The sequence below is a fragment of the Tachysurus fulvidraco genome, chromosome 5 (assembly GCF_022655615.1).
Source record: "Tachysurus fulvidraco isolate hzauxx_2018 chromosome 5, HZAU_PFXX_2.0, whole genome shotgun sequence".
In the NCBI taxonomy this organism is placed as follows: Eukaryota; Metazoa; Chordata; class Actinopteri; order Siluriformes; family Bagridae; genus Tachysurus; species Tachysurus fulvidraco.
Window position 1 is genome coordinate 21,173,955 of NC_062522.1, and position 27,969 is coordinate 21,201,923.

At 37.0% G+C, this 27,969-nt stretch overlaps 3 protein-coding genes across 9 annotated transcripts; 1 reads left to right on the plus strand and 2 right to left on the minus strand.

Moving 5' to 3' along the window:
- Positions 1–1,589: 1,589 nt before the first annotated feature.
- On the minus strand, positions 1,590–11,756 carry LOC113642928 (E3 ubiquitin-protein ligase RNF182). 3 transcript variants are annotated; one of them, XM_027146742.2, is made up of 4 exons: positions 11,660–11,756; positions 11,230–11,481; positions 10,257–10,311; positions 1,590–3,616 (listed from the first exon to the last, which is right to left on the minus strand). In XM_027146742.2, exon 4 carries the CDS (start codon positions 2,945–2,947, stop codon positions 2,192–2,194), a length of 756 nt encoding a protein of 251 aa, XP_027002543.1. In that variant the 5' UTR covers positions 2,948–3,616; positions 10,257–10,311; positions 11,230–11,481; positions 11,660–11,756; the 3' UTR covers positions 1,590–2,191. The 3 variants fall into 3 exon arrangements, with proteins under 3 accessions (XP_027002543.1, XP_027002546.1, XP_027002547.1); XM_027146745.2 differs by having other exon boundaries at positions 11,573–11,685; XM_027146746.2 differs by lacking the exon at positions 10,257–10,311.
- Positions 11,757–14,524: 2,768 nt separating this feature from the next.
- Positions 14,525–24,659, plus strand: LOC113642927 (nuclear factor of activated T-cells, cytoplasmic 2). 2 transcript variants are annotated; one of them, XM_027146741.2, is made up of 10 exons: positions 14,525–14,859; positions 15,448–16,366; positions 16,613–16,781; positions 18,434–18,636; positions 18,948–19,120; positions 19,963–20,103; positions 21,277–21,332; positions 21,439–21,571; positions 22,522–23,120; positions 24,178–24,659. In XM_027146741.2, exons 1-10 carry the CDS (start codon positions 14,733–14,735, stop codon positions 24,178–24,180), a joined length of 2,523 nt encoding a protein of 840 aa, XP_027002542.1. In that variant the 5' UTR covers positions 14,525–14,732; the 3' UTR covers positions 24,181–24,659. The 2 variants fall into 2 exon arrangements, with proteins under 2 accessions (XP_027002542.1, XP_027002541.1); XM_027146740.2 differs by having other exon boundaries at positions 14,526–14,859; positions 22,522–23,094.
- Positions 24,660–25,740: 1,081 nt separating this feature from the next.
- manbal (mannosidase beta like) lies at positions 25,741–27,863 on the minus strand. Of its 4 annotated transcripts, none has more exons than XM_027146750.2 (3): positions 27,720–27,863; positions 27,347–27,505; positions 25,741–26,150 (listed from the first exon to the last, which is right to left on the minus strand). In XM_027146750.2, exons 2-3 carry the CDS (start codon positions 27,494–27,496, stop codon positions 26,037–26,039), a joined length of 264 nt encoding a protein of 87 aa, XP_027002551.1. In that variant the 5' UTR covers positions 27,497–27,505; positions 27,720–27,863; the 3' UTR covers positions 25,741–26,036. The 4 variants fall into 4 exon arrangements, with proteins under 4 accessions (XP_027002551.1, XP_027002548.1, XP_027002549.1 ...); XM_027146747.2 differs by having other exon boundaries at positions 27,678–27,838; XM_027146748.2 differs by having other exon boundaries at positions 27,347–27,511; positions 27,678–27,835.
- Positions 27,864–27,969: the final 106 nt, after the last annotated feature.

The window sequence follows — 27,969 nt, forward strand, 5'->3', positions numbered from 1 at the left end:
TTATAAGAGTTTAATCCAATTTGGATTTCTTCAAATAAAATGGAAAAAAAAGATACATTAAACAGTTGGACTAAGCTATTCTTGCATCACATAAATATAAACACTACCAGTAATAAATAAGAAACACGAGTTTGAAAAATATTTTATGTGATTAAAGTTCCATTAGTTATAGTATAATTATAATTAATAAATGAATCCATTTCTTTTAAAGAAAAAGTAAAAAAAAATCTAAGCAGTACCTTAGTCTCATCCAGGATACCATCATTTCTTCTTACCCTCATCATTGTGTTGACAGTCTCACATCTCAGCTTGACTACTGTATATCTGAGCTGACTGCTGGCAAATATTCTGTTATCACCCAACACACCACTTCCTTTCCGATGGCTTCATGGAAGCACTTGGCCTTCAGGGAGAGTTTCTTCAATTAGGCCTGAGCAGCGCAGCTGATGCTCTTCAAAGCAAATGATTACAAACGTCACACATCGGAGGGAAACCTCATCTTAAAATAAACACACAATCATGGAAAGAGGAGTACTCTTTATATTAACCAAGGTTAAAGCCATGTTTGGCTTCCTTTGTTCCTGTGTTTTAGAAGTGTGCCTTAGGCACAGTTAATTGTCATCAGGGAGAACGGCGTAGGACTGCAGAGGCACAGGCTGGGATCCTTTGATGACCCCCCAGTGGCTCTTCAGGCTTGTCTGAACGCAGTGTGTAGATGAGGAGGGCCCTTGACACTTACACTCTCCCGCAGGTGTAGTATCCTCAGCAACCTCACTCATATTCGCTCATACAGTTAACAAAACATCAGAGCTGCAATAAGCTGTTTCTTAAAATTATGTACTCTTATTCACACATGCCACATTATAATTTTTTTAATCTTTTTATAATTACTTTAATTTGATCAGTCATTATCATCCCCAATGCTTTCTCTTACATCATTCTGAGTTTATCATTTCAATTGTTTTCCCAATTTAGTTTCTTTTCATCTATCAACTCACTTAAGGCCACGTTACAAAACTTCTTGTGTACAAAAGTCTGCATAAGTTACTAACATGATTTAATAGTAACATGTCACCTAGTTATGTTTTGTTTCTTTGTGGTGCTTCACGTTACCATGTTTGATCAGTGTTATCAACTCTGAACAGATGAGACATCAGGGTCAAATTTTACTTAGGGGAATAAACTTGTACTTCTTTTTCCGTTTGTCTTTAATCGTTGTTTTTTTGTTGTTGACTTTTTAAAAAATATTAAAACTCTCTCCTTTCTGACTTAATTTTTAATGCCGTGTAGCTTTTCTCTGGTCTGATGTGCTTTCCTCAGCTAAATAAGCGATAAACATACAGTATGTGATTGGTTAAGCTGTAGCAGACGAGTTCTACAGAAACAGAGCTGGTTCATGTTTGGAAATGTAACATAACCAAACAACTGGAAGGTTTTATTTTTGCAGTTGCAGTTTTTAGTAATTTTTCAATAACTCAGTTGAATTCAGTTGAATTCACTAAAAATGCAGAGTTTGCATCCGGTCAGCGTCTCGACCACTTGATGACTTTAAATGTCATTAACTGACATCCCTTTGATTGTGTTTCCAATCTTTATTGAATATCTGTTAACAGTTTGGATGATCTGAAGGCATTTGTTCATTCTCATAGCAATGATAAACACATTATTTTATATATACAACATTAAAATATAGCTTGGGAATTTGCATGCCTTACAAAGGCAACTAGGAACTTTGACAAGTATATGGAGACTATTATTTTAAAGTTACACAACAAATGGATTGTCAAAAGTAGGAAGGACATATTTAACACTATGGAACAGAGTCCATAATTTCAGTGTTAGATATGAATCTCATTCCCTTATTAGTGGTATGTAAAAGGATCACAGTCATGTTAAGCCTGAGCTAACAGGTACAGAATAAAAACAAAGAAACAAACAAATCAACAGCAAATTGAGGCAGCCGTAGCTCAATACAAACAACCTGCACTGGATTGTAGGATATAACTGCTCTTTCAAAATGTATGTATTGCCCTTCATATGAACTGAAGATGGTTGAAAGTTCACTTCTAAATGCTGGTATATTCCAGTGCAACAGTAGATGAGCACTCAAGAGCAGAATAAACAGATCAATGATTTTGGCTTGGTTCACACTGTCTAAAGACGGTCAAATCACACACATCCTAAGAAGTGTCTATGTAGCCATGGCCTCCATAATCTCATGGCACAGGCACTGACAGAAGCCGTAGAACACGCAGAGGACGAGGGTGGAGGGCACCAGGCTGACCAGGATCACTCCCAGTGTAAGTTGCTGAATCATGAGCAGATAAATGCCAAGGGGCAGTGAACTGAAGTAGAGCAGGCAGAGAAAGCCCATGACAAAACGCGGCACAGAGCGCGACGTCCAGGCGCGCCACTTCTGCACAGGCACGTGGCACGGCAGCGAGTCCAAGCTAGCCGGCCGATACAGCCGCACCATGTTCAGCATGCCATTGGAGTCGGGTGAAGCGGACTCGCCTGGAACCTCCATGATAGTGATGACTAGGCAGTCTGAGGAACTGTGGGCCTGCTCTCCTCCTCCTTCTCCACTTGTTCCTATCTCTCCACCATTTAGACTGTTTGGGGTGAGCAGTACCTCACCCACAGGCATTGAGCCGCTCTTCCGCACTCGCTCCTGGTAGGAGAGGATAGCCAGGATGTTACTGTCATCCTGCAGGAGCCAGATTTCCTCATCAGGCACATGTGTCTGATGGCGGCAGAACGGACAGCTGACAGTGCCAGGTGATGATTCCATCTCGGCCATCTTCTTCAGGCAGCGAGCGCAGACACGGTGCAGGCACGCCAGTAACTTCGGCTTGCGAGCGCGTGCATCGTAGCGGCTATAGCATATCTTGCATTCGAGTTCTTCCACCGTGTAGACCACACCTTCTGAGTCCGAATTGTTACTCATCCTGAGATGGGGAAGGGGGAGCTTAATGGAAATGTCCAAAATTTAACAATAGAGCAGTATCTGGTGACCCAGCAAAATGTCTTGAATTGGGGTTTTGTCTCTTTTTTGTCAGATTGCCTGTTAACAGCAGGTTCTCTTTTTTAATACAGCATTTACGCTGCTCTGATGTTGTCACTCGAAGGCAGGAAAAGAGCTTGTTGTAAACAGTGGAACCTATAAATCATTTAAACACTGATGGCCTGAAAACCAGTATTACAATTACACATATTCACAGTAACACATGCACAATCAGACATTTCATGCATAATACTTATACAGATGTATACTGAGGTGTTTTGTTTTTAGACTTGCTTATAATCATGAACATAATGAAAAGCAGTAAACGAAACACTTGTTATGGAAGAGGTGCTAATGAAATGTTCATGGGCCGTCGCTAAATTGCCACTATAAATTCATTCTAGCTCAGAAACCTGAGCCAAAGCCGATGCTCACTGGTCATCCATGAGTAATATGAAGTGGCAGAAATGAATTGTAGTCTTGGTAAAAGCATCCTGGATCGAGCCTGCTTTTACCAACAGTTATAGAGGATTGGAAAAACACATTTTATGGCCATCAAGTATGGAACTGTGATTATTCAGAGGACAATGAGATGCAGCACTTCGCTTCGCTCTGAAACGACAAAAGACAGACAAAACAGTACCAGCTATAAAAAGAGTGATTAATTATTCATTAAACATACGAATAAGTCAAACAACACATATTAATATGTAATAATTAGGTATTAATTAAATAATTAATTAAATAGTATACACACACACACACACACACACACACACACACACACACACACACACACACACATTTATACCTTACATAAGTTTGCTGATTAAGTGTTAAATGTCCAGTTTTATCTGGATTTCTGTAAACTTACTTTGTGACAAAGTCCATTGTTAAATATAAATTGAATTGAACTAAATATATACATAATACATGATATATACACAATATTTTGTTTCACTCTCAGCAATATTTAGTTTCATTCTCCTGCTGTCATAATACTCTGACTGGCAATGTTACTGATATTCTTGTGATTTATTGAAGAAACAAAGCATTACTTGACATTTTATTCTTGAGTCTTCCTTTCCACATAAGATGAATCCATAACTTGCCCTTCATGCAGATAAAACCTTACAGACCACTTTTTATAAAGTTGTCACATACTGTGTAACCGTGTTTGTGAATGTGTCATTTTCAGCATTTATGAATGAACAGAATTTACTGTGTGTGTTGTTATATGACTTATTTTACGTGACAAGAGGACTAAAAAACTGCACAGGCTCCCGAAGAGACCAACAAATCCCATGGATGCAGCAAGTGTTGTGTGATTCCATGGGTGATGTGCGATCACCAAACTAAGGAGCTAGCAAAGGTAAATGGTTGTTTAAATAGTTTTTTTAATTCCCTAAAAGTATGTTTTCTACACATCTATAGTAAGAAACAGCTTTAGCTAGAAATAAATTACACAAACACCTCCTTTACCACAATATATCTATATTTTTCTCATTTCTTTCTCTGTCTGTCTGTCCGTCTCTTTCTCTATCTCTCTCTGTCTCAAACACATGCACAAACACATACAATCTCTCTGTTTCAGAGAGCAGGTTGGTAGAAGTTGAGCTAAACTATAAATAGCAAATCCATGCTGGAGGAAACACAGTGAGCCTAATATAACACACAGCCCCCCACCAGCACCACCAAATACCCTTGATGACTGATAAAGAGTATCCTACTCTATCTTGGTCTAACACACACACACACACACACACACACACACACACACACACACACACACACACACACACACACACACACACACACACACACACACACACACACAAAACGCCTTAAGGAGAGGAAACAGAAATTATGACTGTGAATTTTTGTATGGCAGCTTGTCTCTGGGGTACATGATGCAAAAAGCTTACGTAAATTGCAGTATGTGATTTACTGAACGCAAGCCAATACAACCCTTTGTCCTGATGTCTGGGACGGAGAGATGCAGTGGGTAAAAGACATAGTTTTTCCAGCCTGAATTCACTACCTATTAAAAATGCAAGACGGCAATACATGCCCAAGGGCACGTCCACATGTAGCTTAGTAATCAGTGTAGCTGACTCTTCAGAGCTACATGTTAACTGAGTTGTACCAAAATGTAACCTACTTTAGAAAGTAGGCTTAAAAATCTATTTTAGTGGTAAGGAAAAACACCTGCTTGTGCGCATTCATTTCTGAATTTCCATTGTATATGACTATCTCTGTTCGGGAGCTTTATTCGAATGGAAATTCAAGGACTTCTCCATCCCAGCCTGACCTCCGTCCTGCCATGCAACATAAGCCAGCAGACACAGCTGAAAGGACTATAATAAGACAATCCAGAAAGCTCAGACTAGCTCACTGTGATGCTGAAGCTCACTCAGAAAGACAACTTATCACAATTATCACAACACCTAAATATCAACAAACATAAAGGGAAGACCAAATATTGCACAAAATCTCATGGTTCTTCACGGGTGCTCAATGAGTGTGTTTTAATACGCGAAAGAGGAAGAGAGGTACAGGTAGAGATGCCAACGAGGTAACAAACACCATCTGTGCTCCTGTCCTGTGGTCAGATATTATAAAAAAAAACCTACCATTCTGTGCCAACATTTATACCTCCCTTTGAGAGCATGTTTCTTAAAACTACATTCATTTAAAGGGATAGGTGTGTGTGATTTTCTCAAATGTTTTCCTATCTACAAGCTGTAATAACAGTTTATTATGTAAACCCCGAAACAAGAAATAATATGCTGTCTGCTGTACCAAAATATATACCAAGCAGATATCGAGGATAAAAGAATAAAAAGTTTTCGTTATTTCATTATTATTTTTTTACTATTGCATTCCATTTTTTTATATCACTTTTAACAATGGACATTGTCTCAAAGTAGCTTCACAGGAATATAAAAAATTCAGTAAAAGTATTACAAATATATATAAATATTAGACCTAACCAGAGGCTACTGTGGCAGGGAAAATCCCCTGAGACATGCAGAAGAAACCTTGAGATGAACCAGACTCACAAGGGAACTCATCTGGGTGACACCCGAGAATGTGAATAAATAATTAACTTTCTATAATTAATATTATATAGTCAAATAAAATTGTTCAAGCAGGAGCTCTGGAGAAATGTATAAGTTTGAGCATCAGTATGATTTCTGAATTCATTATCAAGTTAACATACATTCAATTTGGTTAAATATAGCAGCCTTTATGCTGTTTGATATCTCATCAACAATTAATAATGACCTGTTATACTAATACAGGCTTTCGTCTCTGTACTCATGTGATTTTTATACGAGCACCTTGAACCAAATATGATCAGCTAGAATATACTGTTACAAATTATAATTTTGACCAATTAGATTCAATGTATATTTGTGTTTGGTAGCTAAAGTTTACTTTAAAAAAAATACTGCCACTGTACACTGACAAAGCAGAGCAGTTCAAGAGAAAGCAATCCATAACTCAGCTATATGTTGATTCACTTTAAGTCACTAATGAGTCTAATGGTAATGGCATGAGAGAAAATTCAAAGCATTTACAGATAAGGCAAACAATGATTATTAAATCCAGGCAGAAAGAAGGCAGTCCTGACAGTCTTGGGGTATTGGGGTGCTAAGATATATTGTTAACATATTTTATACACTCAAACTATAGGCACAAAAGGGAGACAGGCAAGAGTTTGCAATCAATCAAGGCAGTGAAAGAATCTAATATAATACTATAATAAGAAGTACAAAAAGAAAAAGGTTTTTGGAATTTAAACCTCAAACATCTCGACAGGCTGAAGAACTAAAAGCAAGCAGACAACAAATTCGATAACAAAAATAAACAGAAAGGAAGCAACTTGCATTGGTTTGGAGCTGTGAGCAGCCATAATGTACATCTAAATTCACATCATAGTCCCACATGAGCAGAATGCTGTGATTACTGCAGAGAAACCTTTATGTTATACTGTTTTATGTGATGCTATGACACTGAACAAGAACACTTACAACAAAGCATAGGTGAATCTAGAGGTTTTGCAATTTCTAATAGTGCTCAGTAAATGTGACTCATGTTTATGTGTATAGAAAAATGTAATATTAAGGAAATGGTAATAATGCATACAGACAATAAACCAATATGGCCAAAGGTTTGTGGACACGATCGCATACGCTTTCACATACCATATCACATCTGTATGTGCTTTTTGTACATTGAATTCCTGATCATTCCCCTTTTGCTGTTATATAATATATAATATCCTCTACAGTTCTAGGAAGGCTTTCCTCTAGATAGATTCTATGGCTTGACTGTAGGGATTTGTGTTCATTTACACTGGGGTAATAGTGAGCTCAGACACTGGTATCAAGTGATTAGCCATGAGGTGCAGTTGGTATTCAAGTTCATCCCTAAGGTGTTCTGTGGGGTTGAGGTCAGAACTCTTTAGTTCTTTCACACCAACTGTGGCAAACATTGAGCTTTATGGAGCTTGCTTTGTGCACAGGTTTGGGCCCTTGAGCTCCACTGAAGGGAAATAATGCTAGAGCAGACATCCTATATAACTGGGTGTCTCCAAATTTTGGCAACAGTTTGGGGAAGAACCACATATTGGTGTCGAGGCTGTCCATCAAAAGCCATAATAATTTGTCAGAACACTTTTCAGAAAACTATTAACGCCACTAATATGTAGACATCCTGTTCAGTACACAGTATGCAGATTGGGATGCAATATACTATAGAATTCACTCTGAAGGTGTTTACTTGGCACTTTCAGCTGTGAGCTTAATCCTCACACACCCTACCCAAAAAATCTGTAGCTTGCCCTTTTTTTTTTTTTTTTTTAAGAGAGGATAAAATTCTAGTAGCTTTTAAAATGCCATAAATTTTTATTAAAGCCAATTTAATTAACATAATATAAAGGGAGCAGGAAGAGGGGGGACCAAGAATAAATTCAAATAAAAAACAGTGCCATCAAAAGGAGACTACACTGATAGATAGACTAATAGATTCGTAAGGATTAAAAATACCTGATGTAAGAGATTGTAGACATCTAAAACCCTTGGCAGGTTATTTCCATTGTGTGCAGTATTGCAAGTCTAGAGAAACATATATTCAATAATCAGCTGAATAAACCTTTTAGTCCCAAGTGGTTGTTTAATGTGTTTCAATTAGTTCTAGTTTCTGAATGAGTTTGAACCCTGAAGCAGCTACATCAATAAAATAAATGGATAATAAATCGTCCTGCATCACAAAGAAAAAAAAATGACTTTTTTAAAATTTTTATTTAAATCTTATCAGTTGTCTGTAATGATACTGTACATTGCCCCAAACATTACCCCAAAGAAGGACTTCTTCAAGAGATTTCCTAATTTTCTAAAGGAGATCATCTTGGAACCATTTCTTTCTTACATTAAGAACATTTCCCTCACATAATCCAAAGAATGATTATGGATTCTTGGTCTAACACTGTCTTGTACTGATATCAGGAAGTTAAAAAAAAAGCTATTTATTTAATACTTTGTATTTTTTTTTTTTTTTTTTTTTTTACAAATTAGACCTTCCATCTGTCTTTATTAGTGCATAAAATAAATGGAAACTAATTGTTTCCAACAACAACAAACAAACAAACAAACAAACAAACAAACAAACAAATAAATAATAATAATAATAATAATAATAATAATAATAATAATAATAATAATAATAATAATAATAATAATAATAATAATAATAATAATAATAATAATAACATCATCATCATAATACATTTCAGTTTAACCATCTGTATAGTTTAGGTACATCCTTTATTATTATTTATCCCAAATTTAATATTGCATTTGTGAATAACAAGTAAATGTTATGCTTTATTATTATATTTAGATGGTTTAAGAAAAGAACTGCCACTGCAATAAAGTGGATGATCCATCTATCAGGACCGCTGACAGACTGCAAAATGGGTTCATGAAAAATTGATGAATGAAGCTCTGGAAGGTTTAATTTTAATGATGCATTTAATTTGTACTATCTCCATCACTTCATATTGCCCAGAAGAAGTCTAATGTCTGCATTTTTGACAAACAAATACTTTTCCTTTCTGAGTTCCCAGAAAAGGAAAAGATGCAATAAATGGCTTTAAAATGTATAAAATCTGTTTTAATGTATAATTAGTAATTACAATTCTGTGCTAGATCTGTACAGTAGTTAACACCAAACAGTCAGTTTATGTGCCTGCAGTGAATTCTTCCACATTTGTTAATCTCAGACTAATGGATTTACTACTTTAAACCTAACTTCCAAATCAAAATAAGCACCTTTCAACACTACAAAAAAAAACAACAACCTCCTTCTACAGCACAGGATCATTTAAAATATATAAAGAACAACAAACTGTTTTTCCACACTATTTTCGCTCAGACACAATTATTCTTGGCAAATATTACAGTTCTACCTGCAGGTCTATAGTTTTGGGTCTGTGCCACATACTAAATTTATCTCCTGATTCGCTAAAGAACAGCCTGCAGTGAGAGGACAACTATTCTATATTTTCATTGTGATTTGACAGGACAGCTTGGTGGCATGCTCACGTGGGACAGGAAGTGCCTGATAAATCCACTCTTGACCACCCTGCTGTCGGCTCAGAGCTGTCACACTGACTGAAATGTCATCAGTGGCCTAGTTTAGATAACATTCCCTTTTGGATTTCAAAGGAAAGCAATGTGTCTTTAATTCTAGACAGAATTTACAGTGTGTACCGTAGCTTGTCTAGAAATGATGGGACCATGCACATGTTCCCAGACACTATGAAGAATAAATTCTGTGAGAGTGAGAAACACTGGTGCAGTGAAGATTATCTTAGATATGTTCCTGACCTTCTTGTCTTCTCATTTAATTCATTTAATCTGGGTGTTTATAACAATCTGTCTTTATTATACGATACGATCGTTTAAACTCATATCCTTTATGAGTACCATGCATGTGTCTACAGACCTTAAAAAAAGGTTAAATGAAACACTCTAAATGGGTCTTCACTTTTCCACCTCTGCAGAAAGACTTAACAAGTCGACACAGAAGCCTTCAACCTTTTATCCAATTTACACTTTTAGGAAAGAGACCACATAAGATCTAAACCAAATAAACTCATTGTCTGTAAACATGACTGTCACATTCATTGAGCAGTACTTGGAGTGAAACAAACACACAAACAAACAAACAAACAACTTCTTACCAAAATCTTGTGATTTAGCTCGGTAGACTTTTCCTTTCAGAAAGCAGTGTGATCTCTGCGTGATAAAACTGCATTTAATGCCATTTCAAGCAGACAATATACAAATCAGCAAATGACATCAAACAAACTGTATTTTATACAACACTGTACAACACTGGTCTATTGTAATTAGTCAGTATTCCTCATTTTAAGCAAATGTCCTACAAATGCTCTGGATTGCGGCTTGACTCTACAGAAGAGATCAGGTGAAGGAAGGAAGGAAGGAAGGAAGGAAATAAATAAATAAATAAATAAATAAATAAATAAATAAATAAATTGGGCGTTCATGTTTTGCCTGATTTGTTTTGTTTTGTTTTCAGTGAAAGGCTTTTAGTGGCGTCAGTAGCTGACCCTCCCTTCACGCTCTTTCAATAATGTTTAATTCAGTATAATTCTGAATGATCAGAATGCTGGAAAGTTCTGATTTCACTTCACGTGTTGATACAGTCCAACAGGTAGGCTACATGGCGTTTAAACTGCATTGCACAGAATTTCCCACGACAAAGCTAGAGAGTGATGGATCCGAATAGACACCAGTATATCCAACACCAGTGCACCGAATAACACACTAGTCCTCGGATCACTAGCATTCCGAGCTCATCCAAACAGAAAAGCAGAAAATCCGCAGACTGATAAATCCGATGTCGTCGATTTGTGTCATCAGCCTACGTGAGGAATCACTAAAACAAGGTGCGTCCCTGTTGCTTCATCCAACTCCTGAGCCTCACACGGATATCCATCGCATTAAATGTTCCTTATGTATTGACTTAAAACGACAAATCTTTCCCATCGACGGTTGGCGTCGTCGTGAGAATATACACTATCACTATCCATCAAATCCATACTGCTGTTCTGATTCTCGGCTGGTTTAAGGTCACGTCTAAAGAGCACACTTTATTTATTTGTATGCACGGTTAACATTTTGTGTACTTACCCCACTGCTCCTGATTAGACGATTGGAGACGTTTGTGCGCAGTTCTAATCAGGATCAGGAGCTCGAGCGAGCAACATGTCGCTGTCCAGCGTGCTGTGGTGAGTCAGAGTCCATGTCGATCATGATGCCGATGCCGGATGAGGCCGAGCGGAATCGCGCCATCCCCCTCACTGATCACTGCGGTAGCGCTACAGCATTCCAACTCACTCACCGGTTACTGTGGCAACACGAGCCGGCGGCCAGAGCGGCGACCTACCGAGCGAGAGCACGAGAGTTCATAGGATTAAAACATACACTGCTGCATTAACACATACTGTACACTCCTGCGCTAATATTTACATACCTAAATTAGCACACACATACCATAGTGCACTAACACATACTGCTGCATGAACACATATTTGACACTGCTGCTTCAATATCTACATACCTGAATTAATTCACACAATCTGCAGCAGTAAAACATACACATCTACACTAACACATAAACTGCTACATTAACATTTTCATTCTCTCTCTCTCTCTCTCTCTCTCTCTCTCTCTCTCTCTCTCTCTCTCTCTCTCTCTCTCTCTCTCTCTCTCCCACACACATACACATTAACATTTTCACTGGTCATTAACATTTAACAAGAGCTGAATTAAAACATACACTGCTGCATTAGCATTTACAGAGTCTAATTTACACATACAGCCCATTACTATTAACAGAAACAAATGAACAATTAACACATAGCCCATTCTATACACATTTTTCTACCTGCATTAAAACAAGCACTGCTGCATTACCATTTACACCAACGAATTAACATACACAGACACATCGGAGAAATTACCACCTTTGCATGGTGAAATTACCACCTGCATTACTTCACAACAGTTATAGATCCTAATTAATACACAGTGCTGTATTAGAATTTAGAGAACTCAATCAACATTAACCCTACTCAGAATACAGATTAATAATTCTGAATAAACTGACACATCAACAATATCTGAGCTCTGACTGTTGATTATGTTTTTCTGAAGCTGTCCCTTTGTTGACTTTGATATTTGTTCTTTGTCGTTATCATGCTAGATGGATTGATAACAGATTGCAGTTTTTGTGACAAAACAGGAAGGTATTTGGAACATTGATTCCTAAAGAGAAGAGAAGAAAAGAGGAGAGACATTTAACTGTAACCACATTTTTTTCCACTTGTTTATAATGTCCTCGATTGTGTTCCATGGTACATCTAAAGTATTGAAATTCTTCTGCAAAATATATACAGCTGAATTAACATTTACTGATCAGAATTAACACATTGCTGCATAAACATTCACAAAACTTGTTTAACCCACACACAACTGCACCAACTTTTACAAAGCTGGATTAGCACATATGGTAATGCATTAAAAATGAAATACATTACATTAAACAAATACATTGCTGCTTTAACCTTTAGTGAGCTGAATTAACAAACACGTCTGCTTCAACATTCACAGTGCTAAATTCATAAGGTGTTTCAATAGAATTCATATATTTTTAACTCTTCACACAGCATAAGAACACTTTAAATGGGACAAATATATTTTTATTGATTTAGCACATACATTTAGTAAACATATTTTTCAAAATATCTGTATCTTTCAAACCTTGCTATGGCCTATTTGGATGTCTATCTTTACGATTATTTTGCATACTTTGTTTAAAATTCTAACAACAATCATGCAATTAAACAAATAAGGGTAATAATTAAAGTGACAAATACAAATACAAAATAGCTACAAGTTTGTGGACACCCGACCATCAGACTGATATATGAGTCTTCCCAAAACCATTACCATGAAGTTGGGAACATTCAATTGTATAGAATGTCTTTGCATGCTATGGCATAAAGAGTTCCCTCACAGCAATTAAGGGGTCCAAGCCTATTTCATCATGACAATGCCCCTGCGCACAAAGCAAGGTCCATAAAGACATGGTTTGCTAGGGTTGGAGTGTGATGCAGAGAGCCCTGAACACAATCCCACTGAATACCTTTAGCATGAACTGGAATGCCCACCGCACTTCACTCAATATCAGTGCATAACCTCACTAATGCTCTTTTGAATAAATGGCCACAAGTTACAGAACCAGATCAAACAATGCAGAAGTTTTTTGGGCATTTCACAATCTTCACACATTTATTTATAACATACTGATTTGTAGTCATTACTTCTCCAACATTATTCACTATTACTTAACCCTATAAAGGATGTCGAAAGTTTATGGCCATCATCCACATGATCAGATGCCCCTCCTGGGTGCAATAGAGTCCTTCACTGCATCAGCTGAAGATTGTATTGTTTTAATGTACACAGTGATCATAAAAACATAACCAAATGGTGCAGAATAAATTAAGTTTTAACTATATTGTACATGTAGGTAACCAGATATTTGACAGAAAACCACATATGTTTATCTGCATCTCTGTTAGAATTTCCTAATTTCTTTCTTTTTTCTTTTTAGAAATATCATTTGTATTAGCAATTCTGTTACAAAATGCAGTTATGCGCTATTGTGAAATGTATGAAGTGGCTTGAAAAACTGAATAATGTTTGTTAGCATGTAGCCTAGAGCTACTTGGCTACTTTAATATAGGCTAAATCAATATGTATACCCCTAAATGTATAAATTATACAAAGGTTTAAAACCATAACTTTAAGCCAAATACAGTGGAACCATATATGACCATTTTGACAGTTCAACATGTGTAGCCTAACATAGTGCTTCACTAGCACAATGTGCTAAGGTTTAAAACACATCCCTGCACTTGGATCTATGTGAAGATTAAGCAAGCTTAAGGAACAGATGAAAATGGCAGCAGTCATCCTGAAAACAAAGTAAATAACTGAATGAGTCTCACACACCTGTGCAACGCACTGTTTTATTCTGTACATAAAATCCCACTATGGAAAAAAAAAAAATGCAATGTCGCCATCTTATGGCTATTTACTGCGTATCCTGTATCTTATTCTAGTGCGTTATATTTTTAATACAGCTTCTACTAGACTGTTTTGGTTTTTTTTTTTTTTTTTTCCACCAGAATCATTGAAACATTCTCTATTTGTTGATTTTTGTATATACCTGTTAAATAAACGTCTTAAATCCGGATAAAACTGGATAGTTATAACCAGGATATAATGTAAATATAATATAATACTGTTTATATAACCGAATACAGTATATAACAGAAGGACACAGTGATAGAGCTGTGTGTAGGTGGTTGAGAAACAGTTCACCACAAGTGAGTTTCTTTTAAAACAGGAAGTCGTCTCGCTCTTTGATCCTCTCGCGTGTCCTCAGTCACATCTCTGGGTTTGTCAGTCAGTCACCTCACTTGTGAGACCTTACAGCCTGCTTTAGCAAGTAATTGTTTTTTTAAACTGTTTTTTTTTTGCGGAACTTTTCTTGGGGTTACTTAATCTTAGATAGAATTACGTGTAGGAGCATTTTCAGCTAGTTTTCAGAAACTTTTCGCCCAATGAATATTAATGCTGAAAACAGTGCTGTCGGCTTCGCTGATGGAAGCTGCCAGGATGAACTGGACTTTCCTTTTCCTCTATTTCTTTGTAGCCAAACTGGAAATGACATCCCACATGATGACCAAGGTCAGTAAACGTCTTACTATTTAGTAAGAAAAACAAAAAACAAAAACCGGTTTGTTAAAAGCACACAGTGATTTTAGAGTTTGGCAGCTGTTATTTATTTATTTGTTTGTTTGTTTGTTTGTTTGTTTGTTTGTTTGTTTATTTAACTCGCTGTATTTGTGTTTGTTTTCTATTAGTCTATTAGTCCATCCTTTATAATTAACTTACCTTCATTATCTTTATTGTATCAGAATGATCAAGCTACACTATCCCCCCCCCATTGGTTCTTTTATTGTTATATGAATTGTTTGTGTAAATATGAGTACATTTAGAATTGAACCCTAAAGTAGAAACAACAACATTAAACTGGTCTGAAAATGTAAGAAATGTTTTGTTTATTAATGGTGAGATTTTAAAATGAGAGGTTTATAATTTTCATGAGCATAAAATTGAACAGTGCATGTGCCAAATTTCCAGTTTAAAATGGCGTGATCATAGCTTGCTTGCTTCACCTTCTAACATATGGCGGCCTGTTTTCTTCTTCTTTTTATCTCTTTGTATTGCAACATTAATCTGTTTCATTCCCATGTTGCTCATTTTCCTAAGCAGATGAGCTTGATGCTTTGTCAAACCTCAATACTAATCCACCCTCGTCCAACACTGACCAGGACCATCCTCAATACAGCAATCTGTCCCTCTATCAGCCTTCCTATAATCCTCCACCTTCTGATGACATCCTCAACTGTTATCAACCTGAACTGCGAGATCTTCTCTGTCACACACTCTCATCCCAAGCTAGCCCCCGCATTGAGATCACCCGATCAGAGCTACACCACCAGCAAAGAGAGCATGTCCAAACAGCACCAGTGGATATCAGTCGCCGTCTAGCAGTACCTTCGTATCAGAATTTGCTCTACAGGGAAAACCTTAGCCCAGCAAGCAGCACGTCCTCTAGCTGGCACTCTGAGGTGTATTCACCTCAACCATCACCCTGTGTTTCTCCCAGTGGTTCAGGAGGTGGAGGTTTAGCCGCCATGACCGTAGCTGAGTTGTGCCCAAGGCTTCAGGCCATCCATGCATCCGGTTCACCCCATACTTCTCCAAATACCTCCCCACGCACCAGCATCACAGAGGAGACTTTCCTGAACTGCAAGCCTTCATCTGCCTCCTCCTCCTCACGGCCAGGTTCACGCTCCACTTCTCCTCAAGGAAAGCGCACTTATGAGCAATACCAGAACCCTGCCCTGGTGGTCCCACGCTCCCGAAGCCCGTCTCCTCATGCATTGCGGGAAGAGTTGGTTGAGCCTTGTAGACCACCAGCTAATGTTGATGAATTTGTAGACAGCATCAACAGACACCTAGCTAAACCAGTGCCCACAAAGATCGGACGGACTTTTCAGGAGTACTCTATATGCAGCCAAAAAGAGCATGCCGTATTCGCTGAAGTGAAGCGGGAACCCATAATGGAACCAGTATACGTCTTGCAACCCCTAGGTTTGCCCAATCAGATGCCCACAGCCATGTGCAGGTAAATCAATCAATTAGCAGAGTATGTTAGTGATTACTGATTAAAAGAAGGTTTAGCATCGATACTTATGGTCTGGTAAAAATGATTCAGATAACTGAGCCTTATGTAATGACAGGGCCTTTTTTTTAAATAGAACTGACAAAATTAGAAAAATCCAAAGTCGCCGAATATTAGTGAGCTGTTTCCTGTTACTGTAACATGATTTCTGAGATATACACGTTACCATTTCTGTGTGTTGGTTTTTAGCATGTCGTTGGCATCTCTGCCTGCTCTGGAGTGGCCGCTTCCCAGCTGCACAGAGCAGTATGAGCTGAATATAGAGGTTCAGCCCAGACAGCACCACAGAGCCCACTATGAGACTGAAGGCAGTAGGGGAGCTGTTAAAGCAGCATCAGGAGGACATCCTGTGGTTCAGGTACAGAGGGGCTGTCTTTTATGGTTAGGAGTGAGCTTGACCTGATTACCTAGGTGTGCGTGGGGGGTTTAAAGTGGGTGTGAAAGAGTTCTAGAGAAATTGTGCAAGAAGCATGAGACTGACAGATGAGAGAGTTGAGACTGGTGACATTATGCAATTTGTTAGCTAGACAGCAAAGAAAGGGAAAGTGTATTCTTTCTTTTGTTGCTCACATTTATGCAAATGAGGCTGTATTTTTTCATTTACTGTAACAGGGCATGCTCTGTTTCCTTGTCACTATGACTGTCCCTCAGTTCCTCCACAGAGTAATTTGTTCAATGAAAGGTAACAATTTTAAAAATTCGGTACTGTGGATGTGGAAATATATATTTGTGTATATTTTATATATATATTAAAATGTAGAGAATACTAAAGGTGTTCAAAAAAGGAATCAAAAACTTGATATTTATAAATGAAACCAAAAATTATTTGATGAGAAGAATGAGAATATTAAATGAAACGGTGAATAGGTACACCATTAAAAATGTTAATTAAATGCTAGCTAATTAAAAATGATTGATTAACTGTACTGGGAGGAGAGACAAAAACTGTGGTCAGTAATTTCAAATGTTGTTACAGGGTAAAAAAAAAAAAACAGCTGAAGTTACAGAAATCATTATCAGAAATCAGAAATCATTTATCATTAGCATTATCATAGCCATAACTAAAGAAGTATGAAAATGACTGAACTACTCAGAAAAGCACAGGAACGTCTTAAAAGTTCAGAGTGAAGAACGTATTTAAGCTAGCGTTAACATGAGCATGCCGAATATGTAATCAGAGCATATGGATATATATGTAGTGTACATATATATGTATATATAGACATAATGTATATATATGAAATCAATTTAATTCATTTTAGCCTACGATACACGCCTTTCATAACCCAAAGCTCATGAACTGACGTAAGTGTGACATAACCCCAAAGATTCCATTATCTTTCTGCCACTGCAGAGCAGAGTAGCAGCACAGCTTCTTGGGTAGAAGTGCCTTGACGTACACATTATTTACAACAACAATTGAATTTCTTTTGCTCAGTATCATAAAAGCTACATAGTATACCTCGATATAAAATAGACACACTGCGTTAATGTATAGGAATTGTAATGATAATATTATTTGAATATATAATAATATAGTTAGAATAGATTGTTAGTTGTTATTATTAAAATGCAGGACAAGACAGCTGGCTAAATATTATTATTATTATTATTATTATTATTATTATTATTATTATTATTATTATTTGTTCTATTTATTATTTATTCTCATAAAATGACTAACATTATGGGTAATGAGAAGCTGGAACTTCTGTATCAATCAGTGAAATGATTGACAGCAGATCAGCTCGCATCTCTGAATGCAATGGATCAATCAGTAATTACAAAGAGCAATAAAAAAAAAACAAGCACTCAAATCAGTAGCTTTGTTATTACAATAAAAAAGATTTCTACGAAATCATTTTAGTTTCACTAAAACAATCTGTTTATCCGTAACAATGTCTAAGATCTATTACATTGATTTGTATACTTTTGTAATTGACTCAATAATTGACATGTTGTGTAATCAGTCATTTGGTATAACATTTACACAAACTGTTGTGGGTGTAGTTGCACGGATACAGGGGACGAGAAGCTTTGGCACTGCAGGTATTTATTGGAACAGCTGACGAGAGAGCCATGAGGCCACATGCCTTTTACCAGGTCCACCGCATCACTGGCAAAACTGTCACCACCAGCAGCCAAGAGAAAATGTTAAACGGAACCAAGGTTCTGGAGCTGCTGCTCGAACCCAAAGACAACATGCGAGCAATGTGAGAACTAAAGAAATTATGTTCAAACTTGCTTTTCAAATTTGTATGATATTTTTCTCAAATGCCAATGTTGAATCTTTTTGAAGAATAAGAAAAGGTTTCTTACAGATTAATTTTGAAACTTGAATGTCCGTTATTATTCGAGAGCCAGATCACTGGCACATCATTTCATATTTAATCTGCTAAACTGTTTATAATGAGCATTTTCAAATCTTATTCTAATTTGCAGTCAAAATAAAAATCATCTTTTTACAAATACTCTATCTCTCAGTATAGTATACATGCATGTGTATCTTGTGTTTCACTCTTAGTGTGGACTGTGCTGGCATACTAAAGCTGAAAAATGCTGATATTGAGCTGCGGAAAGGTGAGACAGACGTGGGACGGAAGAACACACGTGTACGTCTGGTCTTTCGTGTCCATGTGCCTCAGCCTGGAGGCCAGTGGATTTCTCTACAAGTGTCCTCAAATCCCATCGAGTGCTGTAAGTACTTAAATCCTAGTTGGAACTGCTGGAACAATAACAGGGCCTACTTTTTATTTTGACTTTGCTTTTGACTAAATTTGTCTTAAAAAATTTAAAGGAGCTGTTTGTAAATTCAGAGGTTTCTCCTGCTCAAGCAGTGAGTTAAAATTGCATTGTAAACCTTGACAGATATTTTCCCCTCTGAATGAACAAGTTACATATAAAGGAAAAGAGATAAAAAAACCAAAACAAAAAAAAAAAACAGCTGTGTTTTAGGACAAAGAAATAGAGATACTTGTATACTGTTTTTCTGTGTTATCACTGAAATTAAATGCTGATTACTGGACATTACAAACTGCTCCTTTAATAAGTGGAGATCCAACAAAATTGAGCAAACGTGGATTGACAAAATACTGTTCTTTCAGTAGCTTATCACATAAAATATATTAATTGATTTGATAAAACAATTGAAAATTAATTAGTAATCAGTTATTCAATTAAAACATTCTATTTATGCGTATTGTGGGTTTCATTTGTGAATTGATTCAATTCACTAGTTTAATAATATGTTTTCATGATTTGATTCACGGCACATTAAGGAATGACACGCGAGATTGTCTTTTTGATTGTTCATTAGTAAGAAAATGTGTTTTTATGCGTTTTAATAATATATTTTTCATTATGGAAACTAAACCAATGCATACGTCAATGTTGAAAAAACTAAATCATATTGTTTTACAATAGATAAGAATTAAGAGATTTGTTTTGATCCAGACAGATTATAGTGATTAAGCAGTGGACAGCCTGGCTGTTATGGTTAAAAGTGTTTTTTTTGTTTTCTATTTTGTTTACCATTTTAGCTCAAAGACCTAGCCGCGAAACTCCAGAGGTGAGGAGGCAAGATTTGGACCACTGCTCAGTGCTGGGGGGAATGCAGATGATCCTTACCGGTCAAAACTTCACCTCTGAGTCCAGGGTGCTCTTTAGTGAGACGACTCTAGGTATATATTTTGGATAACAAGACAGATCTTCATTACTCATAAGTCATTAGTCATAGCATGGTTGTTTAAATACTTCAGCCTCCAGGCCAGTGTTCTCTGCTGTCAGGTAACATTAGCATGTCATTTGTTTTTGGAGGTGTATTGTCTTGATTTGCATATGAGGAGCCAGTCTGTGAATTTGCATTGTATACTGTAATCTGGTCTGGTCAGCACAGTTCTGGTGCATCACAGTAAGAACGGGAAATAGATAACAAGCTTGCAAAGCAGCAAGATGCAGAAGCACACCACAAATCAACTTGTCATTGTTTATAGAGAAAGATCTTCCAAATGTAACCGTTTTAAATAGATTTTTATTCCTGTTAATGATTACACATTTTGTGAAAGTTTCTAGTTCTTCTCACACTGAATCTTTCCAAAACAGTCCTACACAGATCTTTACTGATGGTAAGTTTATGATGTTATTGATGTTAATTTCTCTCAAATTGATTGATCAAAACTATTAATTTTGTTGTATATTTCTCAAGAAATATATATATATATATATATATATATATATATATATATATATATATATATATATATATATATATATTATGTACTCTTTTTGTTAATATTATTAATAATAGTAAACACCACATTAGACAACAGACAACAGCTGGCCAGCTGTTATTTCAGACCACAAAGACTGTGTGAGGCAGTGTAAAGAAGTGTACTGAAATACTGCTAACACCCCATGAAGTTTTTACCTTATTGGTAAATGTAGAGATATTTTCCATTGAGATGTGCAGTGCGGAGCGAGCGGATGTGGTTAAGTTTGCAGCGATACCATCTACAAGCAGAGTCTTCTCTTTCCTTTCCTCTACTCTGAGTGCGTAGGCAGATCAACAGAGGTGTGAGGGGAGGGTGTGCTTCACATACTAAACTTGAAAGGGACTTGCTGCTTACTTGCCTGTGCACAAGAGTCATGGAAACGTTGCAGTGGGAGTTGAAAACAACAACCATTGAACAGGGTTCTTGGTGTGAACGATGTTCCAGAAAAGTGGTGTGGTTAATACTGGAGGAGAAGAAATGGAAAAATTACAATAAAGCGTTCAGTTTTGTTAGTCATGTGTAGAAAACGTGCTGTTGCTCTAAATCACAAAGCATTTTAAAAAAGATTATTTCTTCTTACAGAAGGCTTGGAGGTATGGGAGAAGGAAGCCATAGTCAACAGAGAAAAAAGTCAAGCAGTAAGTATTTAGTCAATATGTGGTGAATTGAGTAGCGTAGCCTGATTTTTTTTCTTATGACAGTACAATGATTCTTGAAGCTGAATTGACATTTTGTACGTCACAGAACATGCTGTATGTAGAAATTCCTCCATATCGAGACCCCAACATCTATCACCCAGTCAAAGTCAACTTCTGTGTGCTGAACGGGAAAAGGAAGCCTAGTCAGCCACAACACTTCACCTACATGCCACTCCCAGGTGACTGCTTTTCTCTGTGACCCAGTGTCCTCAAAACTCAACACAGAGCACATGATATCAACCAAAAAAAGCACTTCTCTAAGCTGCACTCAATCAGGCTGCCTACCGAATGCTGTCATTGCTGTCATTATAAAAAAAAGGGGTGGGCTTAGAACCAATGCATTACCAAAATTTGAGGCTATGCTTTTCCAATCAAGTCTGTATGCTCATGTACTATAACTCAACACAGCACCATTTTACTCATAATATCCAATCAGATTATAGTGGTAGAAATAACCATTTTTCTGAAACAAAAAATGGAATTTGCTTAGTGTGTAAAGCACTGATTTTACACACACGTACACCATGTTGTTTTTTTTCTTACAAATATACAAGGCAGACTTTCCAGAATAAAAATACACTAGTTCAATTAGCTGTAGCTAGTTTAACAAATAAACTAGTTTAGCTAGTTGCATTTAACTATTTGGGTGTAGTCTGTTGTTTATATTGATGTGGGGAGAATAGTGAGTAGAAAGTTTGTAAGAATGAGGACAAGGCTTTAGATGGCCCCAAGAAAATGGGTTTTTTCCCCCTCATGTCTGGCTAAGAGGCTGTTTTTAGAGCAGAAAGCTAGTAGCACTTTGTGGGAGATTTTGACGCCCCTTTTTTTTACCACTCAGCCAACGTCAGTATCCTGTTTGTGTTTTGATTCTTGTCATGAAATTGGCAACGGGATGAGCGTGTGTATATGGTTTTATCCCCAGTTAAATTAATAAGAGATTTTACACAAGCACCAATCATAGTCCCTGGAATAATATTTTTCTTTTCAAATGCAATTTTCTTTTCATTATGTGTATCATTTAAAGAGCATTAAATGAATATCAATACCACTCACTTATTAATACTGCTCTTGTTTTTGATTTTTTGATTTATTTATTTAAACCTAACAATAAACCCATCATTTCTTCCAGTTCCACCAATAAAGGCCGAGCCACTGGATGAGTATCAGTATGGAGAGCTTGCCTACAGTGTCCCCCAGGTCTTAGGCGTCTCTCCACAATTGTGCCATCACACTGCCCAGATCGCTACCAGCTGCTGCAGTATGCCAGGCCAGGTTTCCCAGAGGACCAACAGTCCTATTCTGTATCCACCGTCCTCGGAGTACCACAAGCTCCATCAGCCTTCAGCCTTCTATCAGAGCCAGCTAGAGGCCCTGAGCACCAGCCCTGGTCACTACCAGCCTCCCCTGGATCAACCTGCATCTGGAGTGCAACCCATCTGCTCAGGTCCGGCAACTGCCATAGGGCCAAATCCAGGCTCTCATCTCAAACCCAGCAGTTACCAGCACATCATAGCAGGGCACAACTACCAGGCTGGTGTCTCTATGTTTCCAAGCCTGGATGCAACCAATCAGAGAATCTTTGTGCAGAGAGCAGCTCCTCCACTGCAGAGCTACAACCAGCAGCAGCCTGTGGAGCATCAGAGAACCAGCAGCCCTGTAAGAGTCAAGCGGGAGAATCTGGACGAAACTTACCTGAATGATGGTGAGGAGGCTGAGTTCATCATTATGGTGGGTTTTGTGTAAAGGCAGGGGTCAAATCTAGAAATTTCTATTTCTATTCTAATAAGGTTATGGTTTTAACTCACAGAATGTTGCCATTGTCCTCAAATTGTATAACTATGAACTGAACTACCTACAAAAAATAAAATCTTGATTTATTATTAGATTTTTTTTAAAAATCTGCTGTACCCGTACACTAGAAAACAGGTACAATGATGAAAACATGTTAACTGCACAGTCACACAGCATTATTAGCATAGAGGTTGATGTCTTGTGTTATTGACCATTCTTTCTATAGTATGTGCTACAGCTTAATGTATATTCGAGTGTAAAATGTGGCCTCCTTCAGATCCTGCACAAAGTAGGTCAGTGCTTTAAATAGTCTCTGCTAAAGCTAGTTCAGTATCGAGTCCTTTCAGTGTAATGATTAGAGCAGACATGAAGGGACTATTGATTTTACCAGGGGGGGTATCAGCAAACCCCTAGTGAAAAAGACATTTTTTTCTTTGTTCTTTTGTCTAATGGTTTACTGTGATCCATTGTTACATATCTGATCCTATGTTTTGATGTATAGACATGGCAAATTTATAAAATTATCTGCTGATTTTGAAAAGGTTAAAAGCTATTAACCAGCATTAGTATGCTGAGTAATTATTGGTATTATATTTAGCATTTGGTTTAAAGCCAATGAACAGATTTGTGCTGGCTGTCGTGGGAGTGGAAGCATCAGTGTCAGCATTATATGCCTCTATTTAAGGATCGGTGGTACCTGTTACAGCCAGCCCTTGTTCTAAATTTAGACTGAAGAGGTAGAAAAGTTTCCAATTTTAGCTCACTATTATCTCTATTCAGCAATAGGACACAAGCCAAGCAAAGCCTCGGGTGGTTGCAGGGTGATAACCATGACTGTGACTCAGCGCTGCTACCATACAGTACAATTAGTTTCTGTTGTAATGCCTGTGTATGACAGTTAAACAAGAATTTTCTCTCCCATTAAGCAACAGCATGAACCCAGAATTACATCCAGATATTCATGTGTTGTTTTTCCCTCTCATGTTTTTCCCAGTGAATGAAGTGATCCGAAAAGATCTCATTAATCACCCCATTGATGACGACTAGATCCGAAAATCAGTCTTCCTCCAAGCGACCGCCATAACTTTTGGACAACTCCTCTGCCTTCACATCTGCACACATTCTTTGTCATATCATGTTTTTAAAGGTGTGGTGATAATTGTTAAGCATAATAATGATTGCTGATTGCACCTGCAACTGGAGTTAGCGTTAGAACTGATCTTGTCTATGTGATTTGCCGTCATTTTTCTCAGCCATATTAAATATTCTTATAGCTGCTAACATCTTTTTTGTAACATTCCTTTTCTAGACAGTTGTGTAAAACAGCACCTTTAGTTCTCAGGTATGCTTTAATCTGCTATTATTGAAATATGTAACAAACAGTATGAGGTACAAGCACTATAGAGTTCATTCTAGCTAACCGTCGAGATCAGATGCTCCCTGTTGAATGTCATGTAAAGCATCTGGAGTGTTGACGACAAATTGATGGACATAAAAAGAGGCATGATACAAAATTGAGGTGCAATACCATGCTACAGAACCTACTACAACCCTCAACAAATAATATATCAAAACCAGGTTTATGACAGAGTGCTTTTTTATTTGTTAGCAGTTATTTTCTATCATGATGTCATTCAGTTTTAATGGACTTTTTATTTGCAAGAGAAAGTACAATAAAATATTAGTCAGTTCAAATTTTACCCTGATATCTTATTTCACAGATGTAATTTCTCTATGCTTAGAATAAGTATCCATTTAATAAATATGTATTTATGACTGTACATTGAATACAAATAAAATTGTCTAAAATACAAATCGGATCATTAATGGATTAAATAATTTGCTTACAACAAGAGGAGTGTATGTCCAAATATTTGTGACCAAAATAGAATTTTGAAAGAAAAAATAAATTAATTAATAATAATAAAAAATAAAATTATTAAAGCATTTTTTTTTCACTTTACTATAAATCAGCACATAATTCCAGTGTACACCTTCCAGCTAAATGAATGAGATGTTCTGCTTCTTGCAAGATGTCTCAGTTGTTTATGAAGCTCAAAACACAAATAGTTCTCTCGGTTTTACTACGGAAGAGCTCATTTAAATATTTTAAACACACAGAACGAGAAGAATCTTCTTTCCAAGAAGGCAAATAGTCAGACATTAAATCCATGTGCAAGTCATATAACATTATGGCCAATTTTAGACTAGACAACACATTTTTATAAGTATAATGCACTTCCCTTTTATAAATAAGCAAAATCTAGTAAATAAATGCACATCTTTGCTAAAAGACAGCCTGTGGAGGACTGTGCAGTGAGTAAGTTATAATTACTACCAGCCATCGATGGGTTTGGTCCAGAACTTTCCAGTGACAGAACTCATTATATCCAAGATGTCATCATTTAAAGTCCTACTGTTTTTCTGACTTGATTAAAACCATTCAATTCAAGCAACCAGTCAAACCTTATTTGTGAATTTGGCCTGAGTAACACAGTAATGAATTCCCACCCCTCTGTAGAGGTCTACAATGATCAGACAATAGGAAGATACACTGTGTAGTCCAAAAGTCAGTTTTATTATACAGACTTACAAAAAAGTTTGAAATCTTCCAATATAAATGAACGTTTTAACCAACAGCTTTATGATAGTAACCTAATGAATGACTTAAGTGTCTATTGATCTGAGTTGTAGCTCTACTGCAGTAAATAAACTGTAGGCAGCTGCAGGATGGGTTTAGTCTTTAATTCCGATCGTCCATGATGAAAGATTCTAACTTTAGAGTGTTTTTACTTGTGGTTGTGTCATAAAATAGTACCAGACTTTTCATTTTGCTCACACACTTATTCAGTCTTATCTTTTCTTCTTGCTCTCCTTTTTTAGTTTTTGACGAATTTGCTGTGCGGGTGCTTTGGGTTTTCTGCTCGGCTCAGAGGTTTTGTGTTCAGAAGGCTCTGAAGTCTCTTCCTGTAATCAAAAGGAGACTATCTGATCAGTATTCAATAGTTTAGAAAAGGACACTAGTCTGTTTATATTTTGAGAATTCATTAAAACACAATTCATTAAAAATATATTGCGTGAACAACAGTACATTTCTTGTGTGTTATGAGACTGAGGAACTCTCAGAGCCAGAAGTCACAGGCACAACGCTGCCATGTCTCCCATGACTCTTCCCCAGAGCAACATTCTTAGGATTAATTTAAGTAAACAACAAAAAAATAAATAAATAAAATAATATATCATTTGTGCCTAGATTTACACAGCTTTTGTGATTGTACTTTTACTTAAGAGAGCCCAGCTACACGCAACTTTATGACCAGACGTCAGGAACAATCTAACGGTACCATTGTGTAAAGACTAAACTGATCTTTGCATCAACCAGTCACTGGTGAGCTTTCTTCCTGATGACCCATCATCTGAACTTTCATCATTTTTAACCTCCTTCTTGAAACTATGTACAGTCAGTAAAAGTTTCCTTTCTCTCTATAACACTTCTTCTATTTTAGTTCATTCAGGAAAACTTTCTTGTTCATGTGCCATCATTTATAATTTGATATGCAGCTGATTACGATGAATCAAAGAACATCAAATATGCACTGATCTAGCTGAGTTTCAGTCCAATCAATAATGAATCATTTATACTGTTAAAACTAAATCACTAGTATGTTGAATACCTTTTGTGTGTGTGTGTGTGGTGATATGGACAGATCCTTTACATTATCTCATGTAACTGCTGCTTTAATACTGTGTTCATTCTAGTATTTCTACACACGTAATATTGGTTGAACATACAGTATTTACACTGGTCAGTGCTGTTTCTGTGTATTGTCTTTTGTGTATTGTCTTGTAATTTTCAGTCCTGCGCTGTTTGCACCAGGTCGCACAGATGCACTTTATATATCTAGGACTAAATAAGTTCTTTATGGCGCTGTCTTTGTTCTATGTAGCACCAGGATCCTGGAGAAACGTTGTCTTATTTCACTGCGTACTGCAACAGCAATATATGGTTGTAATGACAATAAAAGCTTCTTGACTTGGATGCTGAGTATTTGCTGACCTCATTCAGTACGTTTAGCTTTTACTTTTCTCTGTAATCTGAACCCAGATATTTTGAGCAGTATACAGACAGAGACGGTGTCACTGCACTGGTCTGTATGTGTTACCTGTTCGTGGCTCTTGGAGGTGGGTATAATGATGGCTAAAATGCAGACCAGCTGGAAAATTGCTCCAAGAAAGAGACCATAACGTAAAACACTCTCAAAAAACGTGGGCTCAGGAACATCCGGTGGCGAGAGATCCAAATCCCCAGACATGGTGCTGATCTGTAGCTCAATAAAAAAACACCACATTTATACATTTAGCACAAAGTCCACAGACTGAACATTATACCACAACAACCTCCAAACAAGATGCCTGTTAGCACCAAACATACGACTCAGTGCTGTACACAGTGTAAACAAATGCGCATGCAAACAAACTACACTTATCACTTACTCTATAAACGGAATAATTCGACGCAAAACGCTCCTGTTATACCGTGTTTATGGTTCAACATCCGGTGTGACGAAAATAGTTGACGTTGTGAAAGGTTACTTCTACACAAACACGCATGCGCGGGAGTTTGAACATGCGCATTAATGACCCCGAACAGGCAACCTACAAGCAGCAGTGAAAATAACTATAATAGCCTTTCACACGCTACTTGCATGAAAACTCGCTACGTAAAATGCTTCATTTTGAAGCTAAATATCGTGATATATTTACGGTGAGAGAATTTCGCCTCAAA